Source organism: Phocoena phocoena, chromosome 7 (assembly GCF_963924675.1).
Source record: "Phocoena phocoena chromosome 7, mPhoPho1.1, whole genome shotgun sequence".
NCBI lineage: Eukaryota > Metazoa > Chordata > Mammalia > Artiodactyla > Phocoenidae > Phocoena > Phocoena phocoena.
The window spans coordinates 43582871-43601638 of record NC_089225.1 but is presented as its reverse complement, the minus strand read 5'-3'; the positions used below and the strand labels follow the sequence as shown (position 1 = coordinate 43601638).

At 38.8% G+C, this 18768-nt stretch overlaps 1 protein-coding gene across 3 annotated transcripts in view; it reads left to right on the top strand.

The window, feature by feature from the left end:
• Nucleotides 1-18768, top strand: part of LOC136125921 (CD302 antigen) — a 123927-nt gene that overhangs the window by 12378 nt on the left and 92781 nt on the right. For all 3 annotated transcript variants that reach the window (XM_065880916.1, XM_065880915.1, XM_065880917.1), the window contains exons 4-11: nt 2090-2254; nt 8595-8705; nt 9823-9963; nt 12422-12616; nt 13555-13712; nt 15794-15904; nt 16458-16546; nt 16664-16833. In XM_065880916.1, the coding sequence (XP_065736988.1) occupies nt 2090-2254; nt 8595-8705; nt 9823-9963; nt 12422-12616; nt 13555-13712; nt 15794-15904; nt 16458-16546; nt 16664-16833 (1140 nt within the window). The remainder of the gene's footprint in view (nt 1-2089; nt 2255-8594; nt 8706-9822; nt 9964-12421; nt 12617-13554; nt 13713-15793; nt 15905-16457; nt 16547-16663; nt 16834-18768) is intronic.

Genomic DNA, 18768 nt, shown 5'->3' with positions numbered 1-18768 from the left:
AAGAGAGACCAAAGCAGCCGCTGCGTCACTATCCGGTATATAACCGAGACATATTTTCTCGATAATCTGGTGAGAATCACAGGGGATCATGGTACCTGACATGTGATGGGTGCCTAAGAAATATTTTTTAATGGGCAATAAGTTAAGAGAATCTACAGTAAATAGAAAGGAAAGAGCTCCAGGCCTAAGTAGTAATAGTTATTACTTAAAGTAGTAATAGTTATTACTTGGCACTGCCGAGTGTCAGGTACTATTCTGAGCATTCAGCCTTTCTTGACTCATTTAATCCTCACCCAGTTCTATAAAGTAGGTACCCTTATTTATCACCATTTTACAGATGAGCAACGTGAGGCACAGGGGAGTTAATTCATTTGCCTAAGGTCACATAGCTAATAAATTTCAGAGCTAGGATTCAAACCCAGGATATCTGGCTCTGAAGTCCTTGCCTCAAATAACTGTACTATCCTGCCTTATTCAGTAGTCAATCTGGTGGTATTAGTAATACCACCACCGGAGCTCAGCTCTCCTTAAGGGAAGCTGAGCTTCAAACTGCAGAGTCCTAAGCAACTTGAAGAAATTATATTGAGCCAATGGTTCTCAAACTTCAGGTTGCAACAGAATCACTTGGAGAGTTTGTTAAAGTACAGATTTCTGGGGCCTTGGTTGATGAAATAGCCTGTCTGGGTCAGACCATATTTGTGTGGAGCCGGGTGGAGATCCCAGGATTCCTGACCCTTATTCCCCTGTGTATTTATCCCATTCTACCTTGCTACCTTGACTGACATGTGTCTTGGTGCCTTTAGCCTACTTTGGATGGAAGGGGGGATTGTCAGTGCATTCATGTGACTCCCTTTCTACAGAAGAAGCAAGATTGTGAGTTTCTCAAACCTGAGAACTGCCAAACCATGGAGAATGTATTTTATAGCAAACACACTGCCCTCCTGCTGAAAGTTTCCAGATTTACAAGTGTTGGCCTTAGTGGTAACAAAGAACCTTTAGGCAATGCACTTGCAAATCCACCTATTTTGTTTTTACCAAATATCAGAACAACCTCTGTTGTTATTTAGGACATTCAGAAGTGGCTGAAGAAGCAGTGTATGCCATTCAGAAGATCAACAACACCAGACTTAGACAACAGTACTCTGGTTATAGCTTTGCCACAAACACCCCTATATCTTTGTTCCTATCTGTGAAATGAAGACATGACACAAAATGATCTCTAAGGGGCCTTCCAGCTTGAGAGTCCATAAGTTTGACTGGTTATGGGAGACCCTTTGGAAAAACCCCAAGTGAAACCTGGGATACGCTTGACATAAGTTATGTTGGTTTTTTCTTCTTGTTGGGAGCACATAGGAGGCTGTGAGTATATTTTTGAGCTAGTTGTATCAAGACCTACAAATCTTGTCCCAGAAAGAGCTTGAAGGTTCTTCATCTGAAATTATACATGCTTTTTAGATATTTGTTAAAGAAAATGATGTTCACATGCGTATCTGTAAGTTTATAAACACATATATGCACATATATATGTACATATAGATATACAATGCATGTATAATGATAGTTATATAATATTTGTCATATATTAAATCATCTATTAAAATATTAAGGAGAAAATGGACTGAGTTTCCCAAATAAGGTATCACTAGGCTTTAAATCTTGGGTACTTAAGCAGCATGTCTAAACACACACACATGCATATCCAGTGGTTTCACTGCAGGCCATGAGCAAACCCCTCTGCAGTCTGCCACCATCTTTAGGTGAGCTCAGGGGTTGAGCACAGTTGAAGACTCCTACTTTTAGGCAGAGGGTAGGCATGGGCTAAAACATGGCATTGTAATTGATGGGGGTAAAGGGAGGGTAGAAGATAGGAGAGTGGAAGCTTTAGCCAGCCTAAGTCATTTCCTGTCCTATGACTTCAGTTTTTTTGTGTAACCAAAGAATCAAAATGTTGTCCAGTAGAACAATAACAGCCTCCATTTTAGCATATCCTAAGAGTATGCAAATTGAATGGCAGTATTTGTAAGCATTCTAAGTAATAGACAACATTGTGCCCTTACTTTATGATCACTAACGTATCTTTTTATCAAAGAAAATGGCTGTGAAGATAATTGGGAAAAGAAAGAGGAGATGGGAAGTTGCTACCAGTTTAACACTCAGGCAACTCTTTCTTGGAAAAAAGCTTATGTTTCATGTCAGAATCAAGGAGCTGACTTACTGAGCATCAACAGTGCTGCTGAGTTAACTTATCTTACAGGTAGGTTTCAGTTGCGTGTGGTAGAGCAAATTGCTGTGATTGTAAAGGTGCTGTCTGCCTTCTGTTTGCATATCTAGGTATGTTGTTTTCTGCATATATTTATCTTTTCTCGGGATTTAAACTTCAACACCAAAGCCCACAAGTAAAAAATACTGAATATAATCCTATTCTGTCTATTGAAAATGCGTCTCATGATAGAGACCAAGAGAGGTTAATATTCAGAAAACTATGTGAGGTAGCAAGATTAAACTGCTACCTGAAGCCTAGGTGAAAGGATTTGAAGAAAGGTAAGCATTAAACTCTTTGAACATTGAACGGTAGAGAACTTGAGGAAGGTGGAGAAGGTGGCTGAGTCAGAGTAGATCACCTCAGTAAAAAATCTTCACACTTGAATAAATGAGTTCAGTTCCACATCCGTAGATTCAACCAATCATAGATTGTATAGTTCTGTAGTATGTATTTAGTGAAAAATCTGCATATAAGTGGACCTGCATAGTTCAAACCCATATTGTTCAGGGGTCAACTATAATTTAATCATCATTACAACACCATAAGACAAGTATTTTTATCCCCACTTACAGATTCGGGATTGATGTTTAGAAATAATATACCCAACATCTCAGAGCTATGAAGTACCAGAATTGGGATTTGAATATCAACATGTATAACTCCAGAGCCCTTGCTTTTTTACTATAGTACTTACTCCTCTTACATATCTTTTTTTTCTTTGTTTTCATCATTAAAAGTCTACTGGACTTTTACATTCCCACCAACAGTGTAAGAGGGTTCCCATTTCTCCACATCCTCTCCAGCATTTTTCATTTCTTGCCCTTTTGACAACAGCCATTCTAACAGGCATGAGGTGATGTCTCATTGTGGTTTTGATTTGAGTTTCCCTAATAACTAGCCATGTAGAACATCTTTTCACATGTATGTTGGCCATCTGTATGTCGTCTTTGGAAAAATGTCAATTCAGATCGTCCGCCCATTTTTCAATTGGGTTGTTTGTTTTTTGTTGTTGAAATGTATTATGAGTTCTTTGTATATTTTTGATATTAACTGCTTATAGGATAAATGACATGCAAATATTTTCTCCCATTTGGTAGATTGTCTTTTTGTTTTGTTGATAGTTTCCTTTGCTGTGCAGAAGCTTTCAGTTTTATATAGGCCAGTTTATTTACTTTTGCTTTTGTTTCTCTTGCCTAAGGAAACATATCCAGAAACATTGCTAACACGGGTGTCAAAGAACATACTGCCTATGTTTTCTTTTAGGAGTTTTATGGTTTCAGGTCTTACATTCAAGTCTTCAATCCATTTTGAGTTGATTTTTTTGTGTGGTACAAGATGGTGGTCTAGTTTCATTCTTTTGTACGTGGCTGTCCAGTTTTCCCAATACCATTTGTTGAAGAGACTGTCCTTCCTCCATTGTATGTTCTTTGCCCCTTTGTTTTAAATCAGTTGTCCATATATTCATGGCTTTATTTCTGGGCTCTCAATTCTGTTCTTTTGATCTATACATCTGTTTTTCCTGACAATACTCTACTGTTTTAATTACTATAGCTTTGTGGTAAAATTTGAAATCAGAGAGTGGCTACCTCCAGCTTTGTTCTTCTTTCTCAGGATTGCTTTGGTTATTTGGGGTCTTTTGTGCCTCCAGGTAAATCTTGTTTATATAAAATTTTGTTCTTTTCCTGTGAAAAACGTCATGGGCAGAACTTGAGAGTATTGTGTTAAGTGAAATTAGTCAGACGGATGAAGACAAATACTGTACGGTTCCACTCATGTGAAATATTTAAATAAAGAAATGAACAACCCAAACCAAACAAAAACAAACACTTAGATACTGAGAACAGAGCAATGGTTATCAGAGGGGAAGCAGGAGAGAAGTGGGTGAAATGGGTAAAAGGGGTCAACTGTATAGTGATGGATGGAAACTAAAATTTGGTGGTGAGCACGCTGTAGTGTATACACAAGTTGAAATATAATGTTGCGCACATGAAACTTCTGTAATGTTATAAACCTGTGTAACCTCAAAAAAAAAGTCTGCTGGTCTTTTGTCATGCTTTTCGGCTTAAGCTTTATTCAGACCTCTTTCTTATAGTTTTAACCATTTCCTGTGTTGTTCGGGACTTAAATAATCAGACGTCTTGAATAGAAATCTGTCAAAGAAGCATAATGGGCTAGTGTTTGGCAATGGAATTCTATTCCAGACCCCGCTGAAACCTTACAAAAAATATTGTTGAGAGTAGACAGGGCCAATAAATTTAAGTCTCCCAAAATACTGACATTTGGAAACTGATAGCTTCAATGAAGGAAAAAGGTGTCAAAGTGTGACTGTCAACACCATACCAAACAATCTAATGATGCATTTAGAGGAATAAATGTTGCAGGGTTCCTTTATGCATCAGTTTTCTTTAATAACACATAAAAGTGAGATAATGTGTTAAAGGACCCAGTTTTCCCCTATCCCTGGCCAGACACTCCCCACAGTTTTTGCATATCACTAATTTTAGAGGTACAGCCCTTTCTAGTGATCCAAGCTTCTCTTTCACTGTGAGTGCTCTTTAGGGATATCAGTATGCCTAATTATGATTGCTGGTTTCCTAAGGCCTAAGAAAGCTGTACTTTAACATCTGGAACATTTCTTGAAGTCCCTATTAATATTGTGTCCCTTCCCTGAAAACTACCATGTTAAACAGTGGGCTAGGAACAGTGAGGCCCACAAAAGTGAATCAGAGATTTTGTGATCAAAGTGCTTGATCTAGTCAGGGAAATAAGAGTTGTACCTACGCAGAGGATAGTGGAGAATGTTATTCCCAAAGGACCTCAGGGTTTCGCAGCTAGTAGTTAGGTGGGACTAGGGAATTTGCTGACAGAAATACAGCAGAATCAGCTCTCTTGATGATAAATCCCATGCAGTCTAAAAGAACTTTCTTTCTCTTTTGTGCCTGCCCTGCACCTAATTAGTTTGTTCCGATTTTGTTTTACTAATACAGGGACCTACGGTGGGGATTTGGTTTCCTCAGCCTCGCTGGATTCTATTTGAGAGTCTAATTCCTATGGCTCTGGCCTTCCCAGGGACCTGTAACCACAGATTCAACCCCAGAGCTCAAGGGAGGACTGAGAGTCCCCAGAGCAGGAACAACACATTTCAATTCTTTCTAATTTATCTCTGGCCTCAGGGGCTGCTCACTTTGAACTACCTTGATAGTGACCCAAGGCTAGAACACTCCTAGGTCAGGGCTCCTGCTGGCTGTGGCCTTTCTGATGTTCATCCCAGATGCATGACCATTATCAGGCCCTGCAGTTTCTCATTGTAGGAAGAGGAATAGAAATATAGGGTCATGTCGGAATAGGGGTGTTGGGAACAGTCAAGAGTATCTAGCTCATTGGACTCGTCCATTTGATTAGATATAGGAACTTAACGCTAGCGATCATCTGATTCTTGATGGCAAAGATGGGCATTGATAGAGTCTCAAATTGGTCAACGCCCTGCCAAACAATCTAATGATGCATTTGGAGGAATGCATCATAGCTTTCCTTGCCTGGACTCTATGAAGGAAAAAATCCAGCTCCAAATTGTCCAGGCCATATAAGAAATCCCTGCCCTTTGCATTTGCCCAACCAGGGCCCTTAAAATTTATCACACCCACCTGGCACGAGACACATAAAGAGCAGTCACAATTTTAAAATCTTACGATTCTAGTGAAGAATAAGTCATCATCAATACAGATCACAAATAGAACATTGTGATGCAGTAAACAAGAGCCTGACACCCTCCAAACATCATTGCATTCCACTGTAAATGTGTACTTGTCGTGTGCAGGTGAACGATAGGATTATTCATAGGAAGCAGTAGGATTATTCAGACTTCCTGCTGGGGGTATCTGGAAAGTCTTCATGGAAAAGAGGACATTGAACTTGGGATAGATGGGAAGGATTGGTCCTCTATAGTATCCCTGGTTAGAGATGAATGAAAGGAATTCCGAATGTCAGGGTATGGTTGAGTCTGGAGTACCATCAATATGTCATAGTTCCCAGGACCTCTTTAGGAATGCTGGAAAATCAATCACATTTACTAATGAAGAAAGATTTCGATTAGAGTAATTCCTCAAGGTCTTGCTGTGCCAGTGCTGGCAGCCTTCGCTTATGCTAACAAGGTGAAAGAGAAGGATAAATCCAGAGTTCCCTTCAGCATTCTCCTCAAGCCATCTACCCAAACATCCACCTTCTCCTTCCTTAGTAGAGAGAGTATCCTTGTCATCTATCTCCTTGAGAAAAGTGAGGTGAACCCTTAGTTTGTCACCCTCACACTTACAAATTTATCTATACTGTTATTTCTCCAGCTCGTTCAAGGTTAACTACTTCCTCCAAGCTCATTGTATCCACATCAACTGTTTCTTCTATCTCTTATACTTTTATCGACACTCACTCTATTAACTCTTCCCCAGTAGACTATAAACTTGTTTAAACTTCTACCATTAAAAATGTTTTCCCTAGACCCTGAAGCCCTCCCTCTATCTTTCACAGTGAAGCTCCTGGAAAGCACAGTGTATCCTTAAAATTCACTTTTTTTTTTTTTTTTTTGTGGTACGCAGACCTCTCACTGTTTTGGCCTCTCCCGCTGCGGAGCACAGGCTCCGGATGCGCAGGCTCAGCGGCCATGGCTTGTGGGCCCAGCCACTCCGCGGCATGTGGGATCCTCCCGGACCGGGGCACGAACCCGTGTCCCCTGCATCGGCAGGCGGACTCTCAACCACCGCGCCACCAGGGAAGCCCTTACAATTCACTTTTAACCTCACATTTATTCCTCACTGGAGTGATAATTGGGCCTCTGTCCTACCACCCTCTTCCCAGACTCCTACCCATCCCTTGGATGTTGGTGTCCAGGTTACTGCTCTTGGCCGCTTTTGTCTTTGCTCGTGCTATTTCTGCTTTACCCAGGGATTCTCCTCCACTCCCAGGTGTCAGTTACGGTGAAGTTACTTGTTTTAGGCATTTGGGTTCTAAAGTGTGAAAGTAAGGCAAAAATTACATAGAGTCAAAATTACCCTCAAAGAGCCCTTAAAGTATGGATATGGTTCTCTGCATGCAAATCACACAGATATATCTGATATGTATGATGGAACAAAATCCATACTTTAAGAATTATTTATATTTATATAATATATATGTTATGTAATATAGAATTGTATTTTATATTTATATATAGAGATACATGAATTATATATATAATACTATAATATATCATACAGAATTCTCTGGGAGGAATTGAGAAACTGTTATCATGTGTTTTATTGCTGGGAATATTTCAACAAATTTATAGAGATTCCAACCTGTTAGCTCTTCCTGTTTGTCAACATCATCTTTGTCTTCTGTAGACCATTTCATTAGTTGCTTTATCTCTTCTACCTGGCCTTTAATATCTTCAAATTCTTTGTGATGTCGATAAAGTCTCACCAGGTTCTTGAATAATGGTATTGACTTCCTTGACAGTGGTGTGAAAATCCTTACAATTGTTCGCACATTCTTTTTTTAATACACATGGCCCCATACGACAAGCATGACTGCATCCATTGCTTGTGAGCATGTGCACATTGAGTGGCATATCAGCACTTAGCTTCTCTATTTAAAGTATTTCTGCTTCTCTTTTTCTTTTATGCTAATGTCATCTAGTTGTCAAATAATAAATTTGAATGATGCATCTCATCTGTAACACGAGTGTGTGTGTGTGTGTCCCATTCTGTATCTCCAGCCTTAATGTCTCCTCTGGACTCTAGAGTTGTATATCCCTTGCCTAGCTCAGTACATATTTCTGAAACAGTACTGGTTACACGTCACCATTTGGGGATCCATATCTGTGTCCTACTAGATTGAAATTGTCATGAGGGCAGGACTTTATCATTTTGGTTTTTATGTCCTTAGTACCTGGCAAATGATATGTGCTCAACGAATTTAAACTGTCAGTCTGGAATATAATCAGACCTTCAAAACTCAGATATGTATTGGAAACTACTTTTTCTAAATCAGTACAAGAGGGTTAAAAATAGATAGTGAAACAGCTACTCTGAGAAAATTCTGTTCTTACTAGAAGAAAGGGAATTGGACAAGCTAATGGGAAAGCAGCATTGAATTAACTTAGCAGCCTTTGGGTTTCTCAATAGACTGCGGTTTTGTTGCCTCTCAGCATCACCTGCCTTTGTTGGATAGACAGCCACCTACAGGGTTCCTGCCTCATAATCAAGGCCTTCAGATATTTTTGCTATTAGTAAAAACTTAAGTCTGACTTAGATAATAACAGGTAATTTTGTCACTTTTTTAAAATGTGTAATTCTTACAGAAAAAGAAGGCATTCCAAGAATTTTCTGGATTGGTTTAAATCAGCTGTACTCTGCTAGAGGCTGGGAATGGTCAGACCACAAGCCATTAAACTTTCTCAACTGGGACCCAGGTAATTGCTCCCTCTTCCTCTTACTATGCACAGAGCACAAGCTTCAAAAAAAATAAGAGCTTCCCATCCCCTGAGAGCTTGTACAAATTTCAAACCTTATTATGGTTACCTCTCAGAAGAATATTCTTTCCTACACCCTTGTGATACCATTATAGGCAAGTTGACCCCCAGCATGGGCAACTGAGCATTTGTCCCTAATCTTTAGAGTGACCCTGCATTTTTAGATAGGAGCAGGAGCAGAATGAGCCCCACTACGTGGCCCAGGAACCATTCTGTGTCCCTAAGAGGACTTGACGTGTCCATGACTGACCCATGTTGTGTTTCATCTGCAGCTTAACTCTGATATGGAAATAGTTCCTCAAACTCTTGGTGTCTTCCACTGCAGCACCCAAGTGCTGACAACATAATGGTTATATTTTAATCACAAAAAAAGACCTTAAAGAAAATTTTATACTAAATAAACAAACCCTAACTCACTAACTAGCCAAAATGCCTTTTTTCCCCCTGGAAAGAAGGTTTAGTTACCTTTTTAAAAAATAAAACCATAGGCTTCTGACAAATGTAGAATGTAAAAGTTAACACTAACTTCAGTACCAAGATATTTTGCATACATATAAGAAAAACAAGCACAAGAAGATACCAATACATGGGGCATTTTAGTTAATGAAATTTTATAAGTAGTAAATAAATTTTCTATTATCTCAGTAAATAAAATCTTTAAAGAGAATTTAATCTTAAAGCCTTAAAGGCATGGCAGAATCATAAATCGGTATTTTTATTGTGTAGGGTAGCAAATTAAGAGCTCCTGACCACAAGATACGACATGCAAGTTGGTTTGGGGCAGAGGTTTGGTTTTGGGTTTGGTTTTTTAAATTAACTACAACAGATCAGAGTACTCCTTCCCCCCCCCCACCCCCGCCATATCCTGTATTTAAGAAGACATAGGTAAGCACGTGATTGTCCGTTGCAGCTTAAACATTTCAATTTAGTTGAAAGTTTTAACTATTTTATGAGTCCCCCTAAAAGCAGAAAATTAGGAATACAAGTTATTTTTTCTAACCACCACCCTTGCCCCCAACCTTCTTCTTTTAACTCTTTGAAAATCCTGCTGTTCAAGATGTGCCGAGTGCACCTGTAATTGGCAGATCAAGCTGTGCGAGAATGGATGCCGACTCGGGTCTGTGGCAGAGTTTTTCCTGTGAGGCTCAACTGCCCTACGTCTGCAAGAAACTGTTAAATAACACAGTGGAGTTGACAGGTACCTTTCTCACTTCCTCCAACAAAGAGGTCCCACAATTACAGTTTTGTGAAGTCAAGTGAATCCAGTTCAGATACCTGTTTTCCCCCTTCCTTCACCTGATACTGCCAGTGCAGGGGAGTATTTGGTTTTGAACCTGTGGTTAGATATTGTCAACTCCACATGAGTAAAACTTTGGTTTGGTGTATGCCCATGAGAAGGTAGAGATATTCTAGACAGGAAATATATTTCTGTTCACAGGTGGCTCTTCTTTCTCTAGAGCAGAGTGGTTCCCCAGACCAAGAGCATCAGCTTCACCTGTACCTGTAAGAAATGCAAATTTTTCAGGACCTACCCCAGATTTACTGAATCAGGAACTCTGTGGGTGGGAACCAGCTATCTGTGTTTTAAAAAGCCTTCCAGGTGATTCTGATACACACTCAAGTTTGAGGGCCACTGCTTTAAGGCCAGGTCTTACATATTACCTGCCTCTGTGGGAAGTAAAAAATGATGGACACGGGAATGTTCCCACCCCCTTCCCCACAATGCCCACCCCTTCTTTGCCCACCTCTCTCTCCTTCTTTGCCAGACTAGTTCTTTGTGTTGCTAAGTCAGGTAGAAAGGAGGGGTGCAGATGGACAAAATATGTACACAGAGGGGGTTTTTTCCAGGGAGTTCGGGGATAAGAGAGACACAGGACAGCTGCAACTTCTGAGCTGCAGAAAAGTTTAAAAGTTTGAAAGAAAAATCTTTGTAAGAATGGAGAAGAGAAATGCCCTACTGTCTTTCACAGCGCCCGCCGTATACCTGGTATTTGATTAAATCCTCACTGAATAAGAAAAACTAATACTTAAAACTGGGAGGAGAAGAGGAGGTTTTAAAATGTCTTGCTTTAAGGAATGTTGGGGGAAGAGAATAAAGCATAAAATTTCTTATCATCCAAATAGGAGCATAAAGCTATATTTTAAGTTTAAAAAATAATAGGGGAAAATGAACATTTATCTTCCAAGTTGATTCAAACCAAATTTAGTCCATACGATAAAAGGCATAGCAGAAAAAACAGCACAAATGAAAATAAACCAGGATGACTAATGATAGATCAAATAAATATCCTGTAGTATCAGTTGTTAAGTAAATCAAGATGCTTCCACATGATTGAACAGTATGCATTTATTAAAATAACTGTGCCAGCAGGAAAATACAAAAAACAGAACAAGGGGCTTCCCTGGTGGCGCAGTGGTTGAGAGTCCGCCTGCCGATGCAGGGGACATGGGTTCGTGCCCGGTCCGGGAAGATCCCACATGCTGCGGAGCGGCTGGGCCCGTGAACCATGACCGCTGAGCCTGCGCGTCTGGAGCCTGTGCTCCGTCCGCAACGGGAGAGGCCACAACAGTGAGAGGCCCGCGTATCGCAAAAAAAAAAAAAAAGCAGAACAAAATCATATGCCTCCCTATCATTTTAATCTTGTAAAACTATGTATTCATAGAGACAAAGACTAAAATATGAAAATAATTATTTCAAGTTCAATTATGGGTGTTTTTCCCTCTGTTCTTTTATTATAATTGTAAAATATCATAATAATAAGTGCTATTTCAGAACCTTAAAGCTAATTGAGTTATTTTACAAGTGTGAGAAGCTGAACCTGAATTTTATCGTTTAGTAAAAATCAAACTGTCCACATTTTTAAGATGCTATGTTTTCTTATAACAAACATTCCAAGTGGTCCGAATCCATGAAGCCTGAAAAGCCAAACTGTTTTCTAGTTCTTTTAAGAGGGGTAGGTAGAAGTATTTTGTATGGTTTATACCTTGCTCTTTTTCTCTAATCTTTCTTGACCATCACTTGAGTGAGTTTTATTATAGTCAAAACAAAGAATCCCTCATTCCGTGGACTGTAGGACTAGCAGAGGGGAGGAAAGAAGAGGTCCAGAGATGCCCTTTTCCTCCAGTGATGCCATTTCTTGGGTGTAAAGTGAATAAATGTTTTATTATGTTCCTTAAATATCTGCCTGCTCTCTGTTCAACAGTGAGCATTAATGCACATTCCTTTGCTAAGCTGACCATACATGAAAAGGAGGCTCAACTTCATAATCTCTCAGTCAGAGACTGGAGGGGAACCTCACAAATCCCATACCCAGGAAGAGATTTGTGAACAACTGGCTTACCCCACACTTTTCTTCTGTCTACTAGGACTAAGGGCAATCCCTCTTTAAATAGTCTGTGGCCAGCCATGTAGCACATTTGTATCACTTTAAAGTCACATTATTATCTGAATCCCTGCAGTCACTCTTATGATGTTATGTATACATTAGGCACCACAAAAATTCATGTCACTGTACCATCTGACATCACATTCTCCAGTTTTCCAGAAGCCTTATGATTCAAGAAAGAAGAATTTGCAATTCAATATTGAAGAATTTAAATATTGATTCAAAATAGATGTGTCTTTACTGGAATATAAATAGCTTCTTTTCCTCCAGATGTTTGGACATACTCAGATACCCGCTGTGATGCAGCAGACTGGCTGCCAAATAATGGATTTTGCTATCTGCTGGTAAATGAAAGCGATTCCTGGGATAAGGCACATATGAAATGCAAAACCTTCAGCAGTGACCTCATCAGCATTCATTCTTTAGCAGATGTGGAGCTGATTGTCACAAAACTCCATAATGGGGGTAAGTTTTTAAGATATCCTCTTTGAGAGGTTTAAAACATTTTAAAGTATCCCTGTTTTCAGATTCTTAGCAAGAATGAAAAGCTTATAGTTTGATCCTGTACATCAGCACTGTCTAATAGAATTTTCTGCAGTGATGGAACCGTTCTATAATCTGTGCTGTCCAATTCAGTAGCCACCAGCCACTTGTGGCTTTTGAGCCCTTGAAATGTAGCTAGGGCGACTGGAGAACTGAATTTTTACTTTCATTTCATTTTAATTGATTTACAGTTTTAAATAGCCGCATGTAGCTAGCAACTACCAACCTGACAGTACAACCATTGATTGAATAATTTCCCTCTTCTCATAAGCTAAATGCTGTTTAAATTACTCCCAACACTTAAGTGATGATTGTTTCACTTTTATAATTATTTGAAAGCTGAAAAATGAAGAACAAAACACTAGAGAGCCAGTATTAAGACCTCCTCCTAGGATTCACCCATAGTAATAGTAAGTACTAGATACCTATTCTGTGCCAGCATGGTGCCAGTTGTTTTACCTGGGAAGGCAGTATAGTCATTCCATGGCTGTGATGGACAATATCCTTATTCTAATTGGAATATCTATGACTGTATTTGTAGAGTTTCATTATTTCTCATAAAACAAGGTTTATCTAAACCAGGTATCAGGAACATCCAGCCTACAGGTCATAGTACAGCTGTTCCACCTGTGTACCCTACCTGTATAAGTGACCTGAAAAGCCCTCATCCTCGGGCCTGCCTAACTTATCAATACTTTTACAGGTTAATTAAGAATACCATTTACTGAATTCAAATTTTAAAAGAAAAAAAATTCCGTCAAGGCTCCTAACACCCCATATCAGAATGTAAAACTCAGTAGCAGTGTACATACTGAAGTATGTAATTGAGTAACCAAACAAATAAAACATTTTTCTTTTAGATGCCAAAGAAGAAATATGGACAGGCCTTAGGAACATAAACACACCAACTCTATTTCAGTGGTCAGATGGTACTGAAGTTACTCTGACTTATTGGGATGAGAATGAGCCACATGTTCCCTACAATAAGACTCCCAGCTGTGTTTCCTATTTAGGAAAGGTAGGAAGCCTCCTCAAGTTTATTTATATCCTTATTGTTATACCTGAAAATCTAATAATAATAATAAGATGACTTTGGTTGGGATATTTGTGTTTAAGCTGGGAAAGAAAATAAAAGGTAATAACACTGTAGACTGTCTTTCCAGTAGCTGCTGAGAAAAGGTAAATAAAGCAATTACTAAAGAAGCAACCCAATTCCTGTCTGAGAGTATCTTCTCTGGTGTGAAACCGATCAAGAGAATCCCTTTAGAGCTCAGATTCTTGTGCCAGATTGCTTCTGATAAGCTGCTTTCTCTCAGTACCACCAGTGTGATATTTAGCAGATAGCCACAATTTAACCTGGAAAATCCCATCTTCTCATGTTCAGATCAAAGTAAGCCAACTTTGAGAACTGAAAAACTAGTTTTGTTAAAAAATTAGGTCTGACTTTGTTCAGAGAATATCTTACTCCTACAGAATGCATAAATGTTTACTGAGCATGCTTTGGACTTTCAGAAGAGTCCAAAATAAACTATTGAGCCGAAAGGACATACGTATCTCTATATTTTTGTTTGTAGCACTTTCCTGTGGACTCCTAATTGTTTAGGAGGCCAGACGTGTCACTCAGACTTCTAGAGAGACTTAAGTGGAAGCCATAAATGGTAGGGCTATTTAGAAGTGTTTCAATAGTAAAGATGTTTTTAGAAAGGTGTAAAGCTGAATTTAGAAGGGTGTCACATTTAATGCTCTATTTAAAAGGGTACACAGGATATCTTTAAAAGAGTATCAAAGATAGAAATGAGGTCCCATAGGCCAGAGTGAACTGATGGCTTATCTAGACAGCTTCCAACGTTCAAAACTGACCCGTATCACAGTTGACTTACTAAAATTTAATTCAAAGAAAGCAGAGTGACTTAAGCAAAATCAATGTTAAGTAGCACATTTGAAAGCTGGAACTTTGACGTCTAGACTGAAGTAGAGTTGGCAGAAACTTTGATTCTAAAATTCTTAGGGAGTAGCTATTCTAATCACCATCATCATCTTAAATATGAGGAAACTCAGACAGGGAGATTAGGTGACCTGCCCCAAATTTTCTTTTGTTTGTTTGTTTAACATCTTTATTGGAGTATAATTGCTTTACAATGATGTGTTAGTTTCTGCTGTATAACAAAGAGAATCAGCTATACATATACATATATCCCCATATCTCCTCCCTCTTGCGTCTCCCTCCCACCCTCCCTATCTCACCCCTCTAGGTGGTCACAAAGCACCGAGCTGATCTCCCTGTGCTATGTGGCTGCTTCCCACTAGCTATCTATTTTACATTTGGTAGTGTATATATGTCCATGCCACTCTCTCACTTCATCCCAACTTACCCCTCCCTCTCCCTGTGTCCTCAAGTCCATTCTCTACATCTGCATCTTTATTCCTGTCCTGCCCCTAGGTTCTTCAGAACCATTTTTTTTTTAGATTCCATATATATATGTTAGCATACGGTATTTGTTTTTCTCTTTCTGACTTACTTCACTCTGTATGACAGTCTCTAGGTCCATCCACCTCACTACAAATGACTCAATTTCATTTCTTTTTATGGCTGAGTAATATTCCATTGTATATATGTCCCACATCTTCTTTATCCATTCATCTGTCGATGGACACTTAGGTTGCTTCCATGTCCTGGCTATCGTTGCCCCAAAGTTTTTTAACCTGTGGACAAACTGGCTGTGTCATATGGAAGAAGACTAGAACTCTGGCAACCCTGTGGGCTGGGTTCTTCTCTCTTCAACTTCTGTATAGTGTCCTTTGGTGGTTTTATTGTCACACTTATAAGAAAATGAAATTCATCCCCACTGTGATCTTGAGGTGATGCTGAAGTAACAGGCTTCCAGGTTTGTTGGGTAGCATTTTCTAGGAGTATGTTCTCAGATTTAATCATTCATTTATATTCATTTTCTCCCCCTCCCTTTCCTCCTTCCCTTCCTCCCCCTCTCCCTCCCTGATAGTTGTGGGAAGAAACTATCTTGATTTAAGATAAGAGTTCAATTCTAAATATGTGGCAAATAATTTCTCTTGTGGGAAAAATTATTTTCTGTTTTTTAAAAGCTAGGTCAGTGGAAGGTCCAATCATGTGAAGAGAAACTTAAATATGTATGTAAGAAAAAGGGAGAAAAATTGAATGATACAAGATCTGATAAAATGTGTCCTCCAGTTGAGGTATGTAAAACCCCTGTGGAAATTTTTCTAAGCAATACTATACCTTCTTGGTTAGATATGTTAGTTGAGACTTAAATACTTTAGACTTGGAAAATAGAAGAAATTACTAGGTTCTGTTCATTTATACGTTAGAGCAAGCCAGAAGATGGTGAATCGTAGATATCAGCACTCTTACAGAAGAAGAAAGAGTTATAGGAAAACTAATTATCTATTCATGAATTTCTATAAAAATGTATATGATTGTATCCTCAACGCTGATCTTTTACTTCTCTTACTCGTATTATTCTTATTCAAAAATAATTGAACTAACAACTGTTATACTCTTATGATGAGCTAGGCATTAGGGGTAAAGAAAGTTAAGACATTCCTTCTGTCTGACACAGGCTCACAGGCTTATGGAGGTTTTCTATGAAATTGTATCCCACTCTCATCATGTGTTTAAATTCCCTGTCCATGTCCTTAATTTCCCTTAGTTGTAAGATGCTACTTATGTAACAGAAACTTGCTTGTTATCAAGTGCAGAAGACAGTGTGATATTTTTCCTCTGATTTAGGGCTGGAAGAGACATGGAGAAGCCTGTTACAAGATTTACAAGGATGAGGTCCCCTTTGGAACCAACTGCAATCTGACTATAACTAGCAGGTGTGAACTTTTAACTCCTTTGCTAAATAATCTTCCTTAAAAAAAGTGCGTCTTCAATTTATATAGTATTTCAGTCACTGTAAAAAAACACCTACTAATTTGACTCTCATTTTGTAGATTTGAGCAAGAATACCTGAATGATATGATTAAAAAGTATATTAAGTCTCCAGAAAAATACTTCTGGACTGGCCTGAGAGATAAAGATGCAAGTGGAGAGTATAGTTGGGGAAGTGCTGGTGGAATAAAGCGGGCTGTAACCTTTTCCAACTGGAATTTTCTTGAGCCAGGTGAGTGCCTTAGCCTTGAAAGCTGTAGAATACAGTGACTTGTGAGAGGCAGCATTCCTCCCAAATCTGTTCTTCACATACCTTGAAATATGAAGGAGATGATGATTTTCAGGACTAGAGTCTGTCTATGGAACCATAAATAGAAGCAGCGACTGTGTCTTCCCTATGAAATCCTCGGCAATTACCCAATAAAAGCTAGAAAACTCAGTTCTCAGAAACCACCATCTAATGGCACAGAGCTAGAAGCATCAGTGTGAGTTTGTTATCTTTTCCACGTAGTCTCAAACAGAACCTAGAAGCTTCATTGTGGAGCACTTTACATTTTCACCTCTCTGCTTCTTAACTTCTTTCTCCAAAATTGAATGTGTTTATTTCTATTATTCTCAATGGGTGAGAATTAAGGAGGCAATGTATTATAGGTATTATTTATTCTGAAAGGTAGTTTATCCTTCTTTAGCCTGAAGCGTTGACCATAATTAGCCATAGAATCAGAATATTTGAGCCAGAAAAGGCCTCAGAAGGCCCTTCTGATTTTAGAGTTGAGAAAACAGAGGCTTAGAAAGGTGACTTACCTGACGAACATTACCTGGTTATTGAATTGCTAAAATCCAGATCTGATTTCTAATTCAATGCTTTTTAGAGGACTTTCGCTTTTTGAGACAGCATTCGACTTTTCTTCCTTTGAATTATTTATGTTTTCTTATGTTTGTATAATGGAATCATGAAGACCATTTTTATAACATAGAAATTGGAACATGTGAATGTGTAGTTAAACACACTATTTGAAATAGAGAATGCCCACAAAATTTGTAATACATGATCATTAGTATAAATATGAGTGGTATTGATAATAACAAGGTCATCTTTTTACTAGTAGAAGATGGAGGATGCAGATGCTAATCCTGGTTAAATTTCATCTTAAATTAGAATGTTCTAAAATACAAAACACATGATTTCTTTTATAGACACTCAGACATTGTAGAGTCAGTGTCACATTCCTCATGGATAAGCCTCAGTGGTTGGGGGCAGGGGTGCTTAGGAAGTAGCTGTAATAGCTATTCTCTCAGTCTGTAGCCAGAAAGACTGCCTTTAAGTCCTCTTTACCATTATTACTCCCAGATTCAGCCAGTTTGGTTTGCATTGGGCAAGCCATGGATAGGGGGTAGAATAAGAGAAAATAGCACACCCATCCAGGGTAACACAGCATTATTTTTCCCAGTTCCTTGTTCCTCTTGCTGTCCTTGTATAATGAGACATGAGACCATATGGCTTCTCTGTGTGATGGAGTGGAAGTTGTCCTTATTACTTTGCAATGCATGTTCTTCTTGTCCTCTGTGCATTTTCAGCAGTGTGATGTAATGGGAAAGGGAGCATGGCATTTTGCCAGACAAATCTGGGTTCAAGTTCTGACTCCTCCACTCACTAACTATGATTGTGGGCAAGTCACTAATTCTTCATCTGGAAATGGATCTGACAATACAAACTATCTTTTAATGTTGTAGTGAGTAAATAAAATTCTGGCTGCCATAAAATTAATAGTAAACAAATGTATATTACCACACACCTCCTTTTACCTTTATTGTACCAGCTCTTCCTTTGGATCTGAATCTGAGAGTGTTGTTTTGAGGTTTACTAAGTTGCTTAAAAACTGTTGAAAGCTGTTAGGTGAATATGAGCGATTTAGACTGTTCTGAGCATCATAGTGGTTTAGGGTACAGCTCTACACACACACCACCTAGATTCCAATTCTGGATCAGCAACTTTCTCACATGTGACCTTGGACAAATCACTAATCCGCACTGTACCTCAGTGTGACAATAGAATCCACTCTGTGTGAGGATCAATTCACTTAATCCTCTTAGAATAGTACGTGGCAAGTAGTAAACACTTCTCTGTATTACTGTCATTATTATTGTGAACAACACATTTATTTCC